This window comes from Siphateles boraxobius, unplaced genomic scaffold (assembly GCF_051911475.1).
Source record: "Siphateles boraxobius isolate OS27281-9 unplaced genomic scaffold, OSU_SipBor_1 153, whole genome shotgun sequence".
NCBI lineage: Eukaryota > Metazoa > Chordata > Actinopteri > Cypriniformes > Leuciscidae > Siphateles > Siphateles boraxobius.
The window spans coordinates 141,355-155,000 of NW_027508759.1; the positions used below are offsets into that span (position 1 = coordinate 141,355).

General features: G+C 36.1%; 2 protein-coding genes across 3 annotated transcripts in view; one reads left to right on the forward strand and one right to left on the reverse strand.

Moving 5' to 3' along the window:
* The window catches only part of LOC143738803 (uncharacterized), a 43,012-nt gene extending 33,150 nt beyond the window's left edge, over positions 1-9,862 (reverse strand). The window contains exons 1-4 of one of the 2 annotated variants that reach the window (XM_077230899.1): positions 9,717-9,862; positions 5,385-5,589; positions 5,034-5,171; positions 377-2,155 (exon numbers count right to left, since the gene is read on the reverse strand). In XM_077230899.1, coding sequence (XP_077087014.1) covers positions 377-2,155; positions 5,034-5,171; positions 5,385-5,445 — 1,978 coding nt within the window. In that variant the 5' untranslated portion in view covers positions 5,446-5,589; positions 9,717-9,862. The remainder of the gene's footprint in view (positions 1-376; positions 2,156-5,033; positions 5,172-5,384; positions 5,590-9,716) is intronic. The other variant, XM_077230901.1, reaches the window with a different exon arrangement.
* Positions 9,863-9,888: 26 nt separating this feature from the next.
* On the forward strand, positions 9,889-12,531 carry LOC143738804 (uncharacterized). The gene is made up of 4 exons (XM_077230902.1): positions 9,889-10,302; positions 10,584-10,687; positions 11,474-11,623; positions 11,745-12,531. The coding sequence occupies exons 1-4, from the start codon at positions 10,230-10,232 to the stop codon at positions 12,186-12,188; spliced, it is 771 nt and encodes a 256-aa protein (XP_077087017.1). The 5' UTR covers positions 9,889-10,229; the 3' UTR covers positions 12,189-12,531.
* Positions 12,532-13,646: the final 1,115 nt, after the last annotated feature.

The following is a 13,646-nucleotide window of genomic DNA, read 5'->3' on the forward strand; positions in this document are numbered from 1 at the left end:
TAAATTTATTTCTATGGCCCTAAGGTACTTCCATACCAAAGGGGACCTTTGCATCATGACTTGAAGTCAAAAGTCACTTAACCTCCCTACTGTGTCCTAATGAGGGACACTCATAAGCCACGTGTTCACACAGAACTAGATAACATGAACTGAGCTGGACAATGACATACATTTTTTGCCGAACTGATTTATAGATTAAATGAACTAATTTAATAATTTGTGATCCTTACAATGGAACTGAATCAACACTGAACTGACTTCAGCTGAACATCAGCCAAAGTGCATTATTTTCCAGTTATCACTGTAAAGCTGCTTTGAAACTATCTGTATTGTATAAAGCGCTATATACATAAAGGTGACTTGACTAGACATTTACCTTTTGGTGTTTGCTCTTCTTCTCTTTTCCGTTTTTTCTCTTGATTCTGTCTCACCTCTTCTTCTCTTCTCAGTTTCTCCTCTACTTCTCTTTTCCGTTTTTTCTCTTGATTCTGTCTCTCCACTTCTTTTCTTCTCAGTTTCTCCTCTTCTCTTCTCAGTTTCTCCTCTTCTTCTCTTCTCAGTTTCTCCTCTTCGTCTATTCTCTGTCTCTCCTCTTCTTTTCTTCTCAGTTTCTCCTCTAGTTTCAGTTTCTCCTCTACTTCTCTTCTCAGTTTCTCCTCTTCTTCTCTTCTCAGTTTCTCCTCTACTTCTCTTCTCAGTTTCTCCTCTTCTTCTCTTCTCAGTTTCTCCTCTTCTCTTCTCAGTTTCTCCTCTTCTTCTCTTCTCAGTTTCTCCTCTTCTCTTCTCAGTTTCTCCTCTTCTTCTCTTCTCAGTTTCTCCTCTTCTTCTCTTCTCAGTTTCTCTTGATTCTGTCTCTCCTCTTCTTCTCTTCTCAGTTTCTCCTCTTCTCTTCTCAGTCTCTCCTCTTCTTCTCTTCTCAGTTTCTCCTCTTCTTCTCTTCTCAGTTTCTCTTGATTCTGTCTCTCCTCTTCTTCTCTTCTCAGTTTCTCCTCTTCTTCTCTTCTCAGTCTCTCCTCTTCTTCTCTTCTCAGTTTCTCCTCTTCTCTTCTCAGTCTCTCCTCTTCTTCTCTTCTCAGTTTCTCCTCTCCTTCTCTTCTCAGTTTCTCTTGATTCTGTCTCTCCTCTTCTTCTCTTCTCAGTTTCTCCTCTTCTTCTCTTCTCAGTCTCTCCTCTTCTTCTCTTCTGAGTTTCTCATCTTCTCTTCTCAGTTTCTCCTCTTCGTCTCTTCTCAGTTTCTCCTCTTCATCTCTTCTCAGTTTCTCCTCTTCTTCTCTTCTCAGTTTCTCCTCTTCTTCTCTTCTCAGTTTCTCCTCTTCTTCTCTTCTCAGTTTCTCCTCTTCTTCTCTTCTCAGTTTCTCCTCTTCTTCTCTTCTCAGTTTCTCCTCTTCATCTCTTCTCAGTTTCTCCTCTTCTCTTCTCAGTTTCTCCTCTTCTTCTCTTCTCAGTTTCTCCTCTTCTTCTCTTCTCAGTTTCTCCTCTTCGTCTCTTCTCAGTTTCTCCTCTTCTTCTCTTCTCAGTTTCTCCTCTTCTTCTCTTCTCAGTTTCTCCTCTTCTTCTCTTCTCATTTTCTCCTCTTCTTCTCTTCTCATTTTCTCCTCTTCTTCTCTTCTCATTTTCTCCTCTTCTTCTCTTCTCAGTTTCTCCTCTTCTTCTCTTCTCAGTTTCTCCTCTTCTTCTCTTCTCAGTTTCTCCTCTTCTTCTCTTCTCAGTTTCTTCTCTTCTCTTCTCAGTTTCTCCTCTTCTTCTCTTCTCAGTCTCTCCTCTTCTTCTCTTTTCAGTTTCTCCTCTTCTTCTCTTCTCAGTTTCTCCTCCTCTTCTCTTCTCAGTTTCTCCTCTTCTTCTCTTCTCAGTTTCTCCTCTTCTCTTCTCAGTTTCTCCTCTTCTTCTCTTCTCAGTTTCTCTTGATTCTGTCTCTCCTCTTCTTCTCTTCTCAGTTTCTCCTCTTCTTCTCTTCTCAGTTTCTCCTCTTCTTCTCTTCTCAGTTTCTCCTCTAGTTTCTGTCTCTCCTCTTCTTCTCTTCTCAGTTTGTCTAGATTCAGTCTCTCCTCTTCTTCACTTCTCAGTTTTCCCGCTTGTTTCTGTTTCTTGGATTCCACTTGGTCACCTTTTATCTGATCTTGTTTTTTCCCCTCAAGTTCTGTGTCTTCTCTTGAACCTAAAAAATATTTTGCTGTGTAAGCGTATTACATTTAAAATTCTTCTCCATTCATTCAAAACAATTTATTGTACATTAGTGGGGATTACCATAAAGCAACTGTTTGAAGATAATATTGCTGAGCAAGTAAAGGCGGGATTGTCCAACTTTTAATTTAAAAACTGAACAGATATTACAATATTAGGCAAACTAAGAAAATACGTGCCCTCCTGACAAATGTACTTGTGTGTTTTGCGTCAGATGTAAAGTGCATTTGTCTTCGGTATATGGTGGGAAGATGCAGCCATACTGTTAACCCGGATAAGTTGAATTTAATTTAAACATGTATTAAATCAGCCTCTGCGACGTAAAGCAGTGGGGAGACAGCCCAAAGGGGATACTGATGTGCTCAACCCTCAAAAGCAAAATGCAGGAATGGTCTGTCAAAGTAAAATCGAGACATTAAAGTACATGTCCTTCAGGTCTAATGCTGCATTAAAAAAACATTGCAGATGTCTCCCTCTCCACTCTCAGGAGGTCCTTTACTATGATCTAAAATACTAACATTTTTAGCACATTGCTAGCATTAATTAGAACTTTGATAGCATGAATTAGCATGTTTTAAGATGTATTAACACACGATTTAACACATTGTTGAACCCTAACTTTTAACAAGCAGAATCACCGAAGGAAAGAGAAACGCAATAACTACAACTGACTTCAGCCACAGCTGAGATTAAATCAACTGACGATAAAAGAAGAGATTAAATCTCTGAAGATCGCTGCGGAGGAGGATTAAACAACTCAAACAGCATTACCAGCTTCACTTATTACTTACCAGATTTACTTTATTTAATTTCCGTTTGAATGAAATCAAGAGTTGTATTTTAAGTCACCATGATGGTGGTGAGTGTTTGCTTTAGTTGGGCTCTTGACCCTTAACTCTTTAATATTAAATTTTCTCTGGCTGCTGTAACTGTTTGTTTATAATGCACATTAGTTATAGCAAGAAAGCCAAGAGAAAATGAGATCAGGAGATGTTAGCTGTTTATTGATGATGACAATGACATCATCACCCAATAATAGCCTGAATCCCTATCTTAATCAGTGTCTAATGCTTTGATATTTTAGTTCTTGTGTTTCTAATATTGTTTTATTCATAATATAATCCATTAGATTTCACAGTATGAGATCTATCAGTGTTGTTTATCAAATAATATACTTTGTTTTAAAAAAATATTTAGTGCACAAAAACCTGATGCACACTGACATCAAGTAACATCAATCAACAGCATATGAATCTCAACAGTGGTGACAATCAAACAGAATATCATGATAATCGGATCAACTCTGAGCATAAAACAAGCTACAAAAAATCCAGCTGCATAATTTATTAATGCCGCAATGCATGCTGGGAGATGTGGTTGAGTTTTGCACTGCAGGGTGAAGCATTAAATTTATTGTCACCATTGTTGAGAGTCATACGCTGAGTCTTGATGTCTAAGAAATAATGTAAAGAAAAAGTTGAATGCACTATTTTTTTTAAATCCTTTATATTATTTGATTGACAGTGTTGGATTTCACGCTGTTAAGTCACAATGCTACTATATTTAATTTAAAAAAATGCACCAATAATCAAAATATTTGACACTGATTCAGATCAGGATTTCAGGTCACAATTGATTTCAATGATCGCAGCCTCATCAATAGATCTAATTTTCTCTTGGCTTTTTTGCTAGAACTAATGTGCATTATAAACACACAGTTACAGCAGCCAGAGAAAATCTAATATTAAAGAGTCAAGGGTCAAGAGCCCAACTAAAGCAAACACTAACCACCATCATGGTGACTTAAAATACAACTCTTGATTTCATTCAAACCGAAATTAAATAAAGTAAATCTGGTTAGTAATAAGTGAAGCTGGTAATGCTGTTTGAGTTGTTAAATCCTCCTCTGCAGCGATCTTCAGAGATTCAATCTTTTCTTTTATCTTCAGTTGATTTAATCTCAGCTGTGGTGGAAGTCAGTTGTAGTTATTGCGTTTCTCTTTCCTTCGGTGATTCTGCTTGTTAAAAGTTAGGGTTCCATGTTAATACAATTCAATATGTTTAGTTTCAGCTTGTGTAAAAAGTTAGGGTTCCATGTTAATACAACTCAACATGTTTAGTTTCAGCTTGTGTAAAAACTAAAGTGGTATAGGGCACTCTTAAGTTTAATTAGAAAGGATTTGCGATTTGCGAGTAAAGTCAACTTATTCAGAGTAAAGTCAACTAATTTGGGTTAAGAGTGTATGCGTGGAGAGTGATTCCAGGCATTTCACCTTGGGTGCTGGGGATAATTCAACACAGGTATTCTCTTCAGTTCAGACGCAGACCACCCAGGCGGGAGAACGGTTTTACAGACGCTATTTCGTGGTGCCTAAGAGGGATAGAGGACTCCGTCTGATACTGGACCCAAGACCCATCAACCAAGCACTGCTAAACTGTCAATTAATTGAGGTGAGACTGCTGAATATATATACGCCTCTTATTTTTGATTGCTGAGTGCTCTCCACTCGTGTTAATTATCTGAGCGTGCTCCTCCCGAACTTTGTTAATAAAACATAATTTCTTATTAGAGACTTACACGTGCAAATACCAACAAAATATAAACGCATCTTTTTTATGTGTTTTTTTTATATCAGTTTTAAAAGCCACTTAAAACATTTTAACATGCTCAGATGCGCAGATGTTCTTGTTTTTTTTGCTTCTTATACCAGTCATTTGGCTCATTTCTCTCATGTTTTCTCTTTGAGCAGCATTTCAGACAATTCAACGTAGATGATGCTGTAGGAAATAAAAGTTTGTTGATTGTGGATACACTGAAAACATACATTGTTTTACTGTACATGTGCTTTTACCATCATTTTCTTCGGTCAGCAGATGTTTTTGTTCTTTTTGTGGATCTCTGTCCACTCTCACTGTCTCAAGAGGATGATCATTTGACTCATTTCTGTCACGGTTTCTCTTCAGCTTTGCAAGGCAATAAATGATACCTGCTTAAAATATATATGAATTACTGCACATATTGTAAAAGGTTAAATGTAATAATTTTCAAACCCTAATACAATAGGTTATTAGAGCAGATGATGCTCTATTTATTTATTGCAAAATTCTTATATACTTATGTTTTCCAACAAAGAAATCATTAGGGTTTGGTATAACAAAAGGATGAGTAAATGATGACAGTATTTTCGTTTAACTGAACTTACCTATTGCAAGTAATATCAGTATTACAATTAGGCCTACTACCAAATACAAAATAACTTCCATGTGTGCAGCTTTGATAATTTCCACGTTGCTACAAGTAATATTATTATCTGACCATGTGTGCTGTAAAAAAAAAAAGGTTGTTGTCTTCAGATATGCTGACTCATCTCTCTTTGAAAACAGGTGAGCCAACCAGGGTGGTGTACTCTGCAAAATAGAAAAGTCACATTCACTTTTAGATATAAATACATACACACACCATTGAATAATTGACTAGAATTCAGGTAAAGGTACAACCTAATTTCCAGAAAAGTTGGGACATTTTGTACAACACAATAAAAACAAGATTCTGTGATAAGTTCATTCTCTTCAACCTCTTGAAATGACAAACAAAAGATTTCCGATATCCAATGTTTTCACTGACCACCCGAATTGCTATTTTTAAATATAAGAATTTTTTTTTAATTTAATGTCTGCAAAAATAATAATAATAGTAAAACAGAGGCATATTTAACACATCACCTTTCTTTTTAATTATTTACAGTATATTCATGACCTAGCTGAGAATTGTTTCCAGACAGTCTGTATACTGTTGCACAGCGGTTTCCTTTCTGGATTGTGTTTGTTGCTCTGAATAGCTTTGTTTTTAAAACTCCATCTACATATAATACAGTACATTTTCTAAATACCCCACATAATTAGGCACATATCAAGCCTCCAACAAATTATATTTTCCCACCTTAAGGCATTAATACCTTTTATTATCTTCAGGTTTTTTTTTTTTCAGGATTAAACACCTTTTATTCTCAACCCCTTAATGGACAAAATGGAATTGGTTTAAAAAGGATTTTACACAAAACATAAAACAAACATTTACTTACTGCTCATGTGTCCCTCATAACAATTTTATAACTACACATTTAACATTTATGATGATTTAACATTTTTATTTTTTATGGGACTAAAGTTAAAAATTAACAAATTGTGTCTGTGGACTCTATATTTTTGTTAAAAAAATAAAAATAAAAGATGTTTACCTAAAACCACAATTTTATTGTGTTAGTCCTTAACGTGTCAGGTGGTAATTAGCAAGAAATGCCTTCATTTTTAATTGTCTTCTTTTCCTTCCTAGTAATAGTGTGACAGGGTTGAAGACTAACAGGTTTTAATGTAGATATTGCCTTCAAATTTATATTTTTAATTTGGTCTCTCTCTCATATTGTGCCTTTCTTTCTGGGTCAACACGTCTGCTTGCACAACACTGTATTTCTGCTGCTGATGTGGCTGCCATTTCTGGTGATTGTCAATGTTTAAGTGGACACATTACATCAAATATTCTTTTTACAGCAAAATTATGAGTTGTCACGAATTTGGTAAGAATATTTTTACTGAAAACATGACTATTTTATTTATTTTTTATTAAAATTATTCATAAATGAAGTGAAAACAGCAGAAACAATGAGATATAAACAGATATGTGACAGGGCTGAGGTTTTTTGCTAGAAATGGCCACTGCTCCTTGTAGCTTAGGATAGTAGACCATATATGACAGCAAAGTACATTCTATGGATTAAAATACAATTTTAAAACTTAATTTTATGTGATGGGTTTGAGTTGTTAAGCTTGACAGTACCCTCCCTGACTATAATACGCATCAAAGATATAAATAAAAAGTAGAATACTACTTTCCATCTTCTACATGTGGGTGGAGCCTAAGTTATTATAGGCAGACTTTTGAATCTTTTGAAAATCTTTTGAAACTTTTAAAATGTTGTATTTTGGTGCCTGTGACCCATCTTATTAATTTGTCAATCACGCAGGCAGTCGTCCCCTTGAGTTGGAAGGTTGCAAATGTCATACCAATATATAAATCAGGTGATAAATTAGACCCTGCTAATTATCGACCTATTAGCATACTTCCTATCTTTTCTAAGATAGTAGAGAAATGGGTCGCCAACTCTATCATTGTACAGCTTAATGATTCCAATCCGGGTCTGCACCCTATGCAATTTGGATTTCGATCTCTTCACTCGACTGAAACGGCTGTTTGTGTTTTTGTTGAGAAGGTGAAGTTTTATTTAGATAAAAACAGTTATGTTGCTGCTGTTTTTGTTGATTTTAAGCGTGCGTTTGATACTGTGAATCACTTTAAGCTCTTGTCTAGACTGTTAACATTTGGCTTTAGTAATCAAACAGTTAAATGGATACAGTCTTATTTATCGGATAGAAAACAATGTGTGCAAATAAAGAATTGTAAGTCACCCTATCTTCAATATACACAGGGTGTTCCACAGGGATCAATCTTAGGACCTCTGCTATTTTCACTGTATGTGGATAATTTGCCTAATGTGTGCAAAAATGTCGACACGATTATGTATGCTGATGATACGGTAATTTTTGCACATGCCAAAAGTGCTGATGATGCAGCCCATCAGCTTTCATTTGCTTTAAATGATTTTCAAAAATGGCTGATTGATTCATGCTTGTGTCTTAATGTTAAAAAGACTGTATCAATGTTTTTTAGTAAACCTAAAACAACTGTGGCCACAGTAAAAGTTTGCTTGGGTGGACAAGAATTAATTAATGTTGAGGAATTTAGGTATCTGGGAGTTCTGATAGACTCGAAATTATCTTTTAAAAAACACGTCAAAAAAGTTGTGAAAACTGTAAATGTTAATTTACGGAACATTAAACAGATTCGTACATCATTAACGGATACAGCAGCGATCACGTTCTTGCACTCTATGATACTGACTCATATTGAGTACTGTATCACAAGTTGGTCTTATACGTGTCATGCTGCTATTGGGCCAATTGAAGTATGCTACAAAAGAGCATTGAAAATATTAGATAAGAAACCTTCGTCATATCATCATTGTACTATTCTAGTTAAATATAAGTTTTTAAATTTCGCGAATTTCAAATTATTTAAATCAGCCTGTCTAATCTATAAGGTTATACGTGATCTGCCGCCTCCACCATTGAGTGATTTTATTAAACAAAAGTCTATCAGTACTGTCGGGTCTCGAGTGCTAGAGCCACTATGAGAGGTGACTGTGACTTGGCGTTTAGACGGACCACCTTTTCACAGAACGCTCTATCATATCAGGGGGTGAGCTCCTGGAATAGTATTCCTCAGTCAGTGAGGGAAACCACAAGTTTTCCGATTTTTAGGAGTTGTTTAAAAGTATGGTTGAGGGACACACAAATATGTGAGCATGTTTAGTAATCATTAGTTTATATATCAGATGTAAAATAGAGTTAGTGTATTATAAAAATAAAGGGGATAGAATTATTAGTTTGATATGGGTTGTGTAATAGGAGGGTTGTGTAAAAGGGGTCAGTGTAATATGGCTTGTCCTAATATGTTGTGATCACTGTTACTGTCCTTGCTTCTCTGTATGTAGCCTGTGCATTAGTGTGTCTGTATGTATTTATGTGTAACATCTACCTGTTTAGGGGTCTGCAGATGGAAATTAGCCTATGGCTATAATCTGGCATATTTACATTTGTGAAAAATGTTCATTAATATGTATTGTCCCTTTTGTCTACAAATAAAATAATAATAATAATAATAACAAAACTTTATAGTCTGTTTTTTTTAAACATCTTGCTTTTTTAACACTTTTCACTAATAAATATTTACAATATTACCAAAAATTATAGAAATAATACATTATTCAGCCTAATGATGAATAAGTATTTAAATGCAATAATTATTTCTATTCATTACAATGGACATACCAAAGTATTTTGAAGAGCTTTTAACATTTCATTTTGGTGAACCACCTTAGGGGGACTGAAATAGCCTATTGCGAATCCTAGGGACTAAGTTTTTTTTTTTTTTTAAAGATTTTTTATGGAGTTGCAATAGTCCAGTCTGAACATTTAGAAATTCTGAATTATGGTATTTTTTTTAACATAAATTAGGCTCAATAAAAAAGCATTCCTATTTTTTTTTTCATTTTCTTCCAGAATTCAGACTAATCAAAGTTCGGTTCTGTTTGGAATGGAATAGGTCTATTGCTGTATGTAGCCTACCTGATGAATACAAAACTGTACGTATATAATAGGCCTAATTTATTATGTATTGATAAACGTTTCAAATAGATAGGGGTGAATTCAGGTTGATTGGGACACTTTTCCCCAGTCATCTCAATGGCAAAATGTGTTCCAAATCAACCTGAATTCACCCCTATATGATTTATTACCTCACCTTACATTAGGCTACCTCATTAATCTGCGTCGTTTGTTTAATGGTGTTCAGGAGCGCCTTACACTTCGGATAGGCTAGCCTACAATAGGAAATCATTTACTGATATTTGAAAACTTACCTCAGAGAGACAGATTACAGCTCGGATAGAAGAAGATTAAATCGCAGGAATTTATTCAGTATCAAATTCATTGATAATGACACAAGCAATTAAGCGCCTTTCATGTATAAAATACTGCATCGATTCTTTATTTCCTTATTTGCTTTATTTGCTTTTTAGCTCCTCCTTGATAGAACGAAAGAAAAAGGAACGAGGACGGATGAATCCCTGAATCCAAGTGTAAAACAAGTCATAAAATTGCATATACGCTGCTGCAGCTGGATCGATTATGTTATTGAAACATGAGTTATCAATACAATTTAATAAGGCTAATGAAGGCTATATTATACATTTTTTTTTAAACCGCAAACATTTGAATCAAATAACTTATGCCAGGTGTGGAGGGGGAGGAGAATATGCGTGAGGACCAAAGACTTAAACACGAAATGTACTTTCACATTTAAAGAGTGAAACAAACTGTTGAGAGCTGAGACAACACTGAGAAGACACTGAAGAAATAGACCGCTGTTGAAAATGGCCGAAAACTTTAAAAAAATCACTTTATCCGACACAGACATCAAAGTGGTGCAAAAACCCAGCGATCTCGGTAAGTTAAGCACGATATCACTTTAATAAGTAGATTTATTGGGTCATATAGGAAATAAATTTAAACGAGCACACATTTTTACTTTAATCCAAAACAAGCTCTCTAGGCATCGAAATCGTAATAAACAACCCGCTATAGCCTAGTTCACCATTCCAAGAATTGTGAATAATCTTCAGAAGGTTTTCTCAGTGGCACTAATTTAAAAATGTTTTATTTTATTTTTAATGAATGCTATGTGACAGCTAGATATGCCTTTAATCAAGCCTGTGTAAATATTTCAGATGTTTACGACGACGACCCTGATCTTTTAAGAGTTCAGCTGTCTTGCGGTCATGTCTCAGATCCGATGTCACTGACAGATTGTTGCAAAGGACAACTGTTAAATGTGAGTGTATTTATTTTATTACATGTATTTTTAGAGCACTAAATATTTGAAGTTAAAGGGGCATTCGGCAACCCTAGCTATTTCTTCGCTGATTTTCACTTTTGTTGTCGCATTTTTTCTCAGCGATCGCCCCCTACAGCTGTGTGGCGTAGCCTATATTTCACAACAATGTCGTAAAAAAACTCACTTGCGGCCCCTCCTCCCCCTTTCTACCGCTGCTCATGTGCATTTGTTATTATCGGAGCCGGTCAACTTTATCGTGTGGAGTGTGTCTACCGAGCTGGGTAATACATCACCCACATTGAGGGCGGCGTGTGCGTTTATGTCGAATTGTCGTAAAGCAGTTCGTGTTTCTCGCTCGTTCTCGCTTCTCACGAGACTTCCTATTTCCAACTTACCGGGACGTTAATCCTCATGTTGCAAGGTTGGTTTTCCGCCTAGGAGCATTGGGGGGAGCGGGGAAAGACACCATTCTCACCAGAACAGGTTATTGAACCATCGAAATGATTTCTAAACGGTTTTATTAAGCTGAAATAGTTGCCGAATGCCCCTTTAAGTATGCCTATTTCTGGAAGGGGAGTTGTTTGATATTCTCCTGCTAGCATTTCTAGTCATAGTTCTGCTTGTTCATTAATGCAGTTTATTTCTGTGATGTGTTAGATAAATATGTAGGAAAAACAAAATATCCTATAAAAATATTTACCTCTCTGTACTTTAGAAAAAACAAAGTATAATGTCATATTAACGCTATGATGTTAAACCGTAAGCTTTGTTATTTAATTTCAGGGAGACACTGTATTTAAGTGTCCAGTGTGTGAGGAAGAATGGGCATATGATGAAGTCCGAAAATCAGCCAAACTTTCAAATGATGAGCGAATAGGTTTTGAGGATGTGCTCGGAACAAATGCTGCTAAGAAGTTAGTTGACATAAAGGATGTATGTATATTTCTGAGTCTTTACCTTTATCTTATTGATTTAAAATATTTACAGTGTATATATAGGCTTATGTGGATTTTCTGTCATTATTTCTTCATCTCTGTATTTGCTCTTTCTGCAGTGTCCTGGTTGTGGCACTTTTATACAGAGGGTGCACACCACCAATCTCGCCGTAGAATGCTCAGTTTGCACGAAAAGGACCGAGAAAATCTATGAATTCTGCTGGAAGTGTCAGAGAGAGTGGAAAGGCCCTCGACCTCGTGAAGATCAGTGCGAAAATGTGGGTTGCAACATCAAGGACCAGGAACTACTCAAAGACTGTTCAATGGTTACTTTAACATCTGTGCAAAATGTCGAGTGTCCGGCGATTCGTGCCTGCCCGTTTTGTGGTGTGCTCATTGAACACCTTAAGGCGGGCTGTAAAATCATGACATGCCAGAAATGTTGCAAAAATTTTTGCTTTGTCTGTCTTAAACCTGCTCAAGAGTGCCTACAAACATCTACTCATTTCGTGTTGTGCACAGCTGGAGTCGCACCAAAGCAAGTAGAAGTTCCAAGATTGTAAGCGGATGTGCTGTAAATTATAATCATATGCTAGGAGACTAAGGCTGGGCAAAATGGCTATAAAATATATATCTCAAAGTTTTTCAGCTCATTAATAATATTTTATATATCTTGATAATCCTGTATTTGCTCTGAAATGGCAATGCTTTTTTTTATTTTATCAGAAGAACCATAATTTCAACCAAACTTCCTTTCAAACTGGGTTCAAATTGTGTGTGATAATGTGTGGAATAAAAATCTAATTGAAAATAATGATTGATTAATAAATTAATGCTTAAAACAGTTACATATACATATAATCACGAGGAATAATCTTCATTTCATTAAATGCATCAATAAAACTATACAGTATCGACTTTTTTTCTGTAAATAAACAGGATTATATTATAAGACAATGTAGTGAATTATTAGTATTATTAGTCAAGTCACCTTCATTTATACAGCAGCTTTACAGTGATAACAGGAGATTACAGTAACAGAGATTGTTTAGGCTTTACAGCAGATCTAGAATAAAGTTCTAGTCCAGATAAAGTTAGTTTTGATTGATTCACTTCCGTTGTAAAGATCATTATTTATTAACTTAGCGGCCGCTAACGCTAACACGACACCGTTCTAACAGAAAACCCTTAATGTGTTCTGGCCGTTCAAACACGATACTATAATTGTACTATAGTAATATATTTGTCATCACCAGGGCTATAGGTAGGGTATTTCACGTTGCCATGCTCCAGGGCATGCTGGCACTTCTCCTTCAGACAAAGTGTTGATGTTGTGTAACTTATTGCGCCCCTTTATGTTCTGGGTTGTGTGATATCATAGACTGCCATCTGCCAATCAATATTGGTATGTGTTTACGTTCTTCAGACATGATGGTATTCCCCATAGTCTCAACACAAACAGCATCTCCCTCTCAGGGAACCGGAGAAATTTTCCTACTGATATAGGCCTATCTAAATATTTTGCATCTGCATTGAGGGATTTATACGGTGGCCGAGAGAGCTCAACGTGATGCAACTGAAGAAAACACATGCAACTAGAAAAAAAAACATCTTCATCAGTTTCACAACACACGTTTGCTTCAAATACTCACAACACAACCAAATACAGAAACGCGCTGCAAATAGACAGACCACGACGGAAATGAACCAAATAAGTGACGAACTCGGCTGGGACGCGCTTATTGCCGAGTGTGTAATCCATCCGCCGGAAACTGAAGCCTCGCGGGAGCCGCCATTGTAGCAGACCATCTCCTGCTGTTAGCATTACATTGACTACCATTCATTTTGGCGTCACTTTGACAGCGAATAACTTTACATCTGAGGCGTCCAAAGACTTCATTTGTCCATTATTTATTTCTAAAGAAACACGGCAATGTATAAAAGGCTCCATTACTTAGTATCTTACGTTATGGCCCCGTAGAAGCCGTTTTTGTTAAAAACAGGCTAACGATTGCGTCATA

Bases quoted from the DNA above. Each gene is read 5' to 3' on its own strand.
- LOC143738804 (XM_077230902.1), top strand. From the start codon at position 10,230: ATGGCCGAAAACTTTAAAAAAATCACTTTATCCGACACAGACATCAAA. The intron at 10,303-10,583 runs GTAAGTTAAGCA...TAAATATTTCAG, and splicing joins GCAAAAACCCAGCGATCTCG to ATGTTTACGACGACGACCCT. The intron at 10,688-11,473 runs GTGAGTGTATTT...ATTTAATTTCAG, and splicing joins GCAAAGGACAACTGTTAAAT to GGAGACACTGTATTTAAGTG.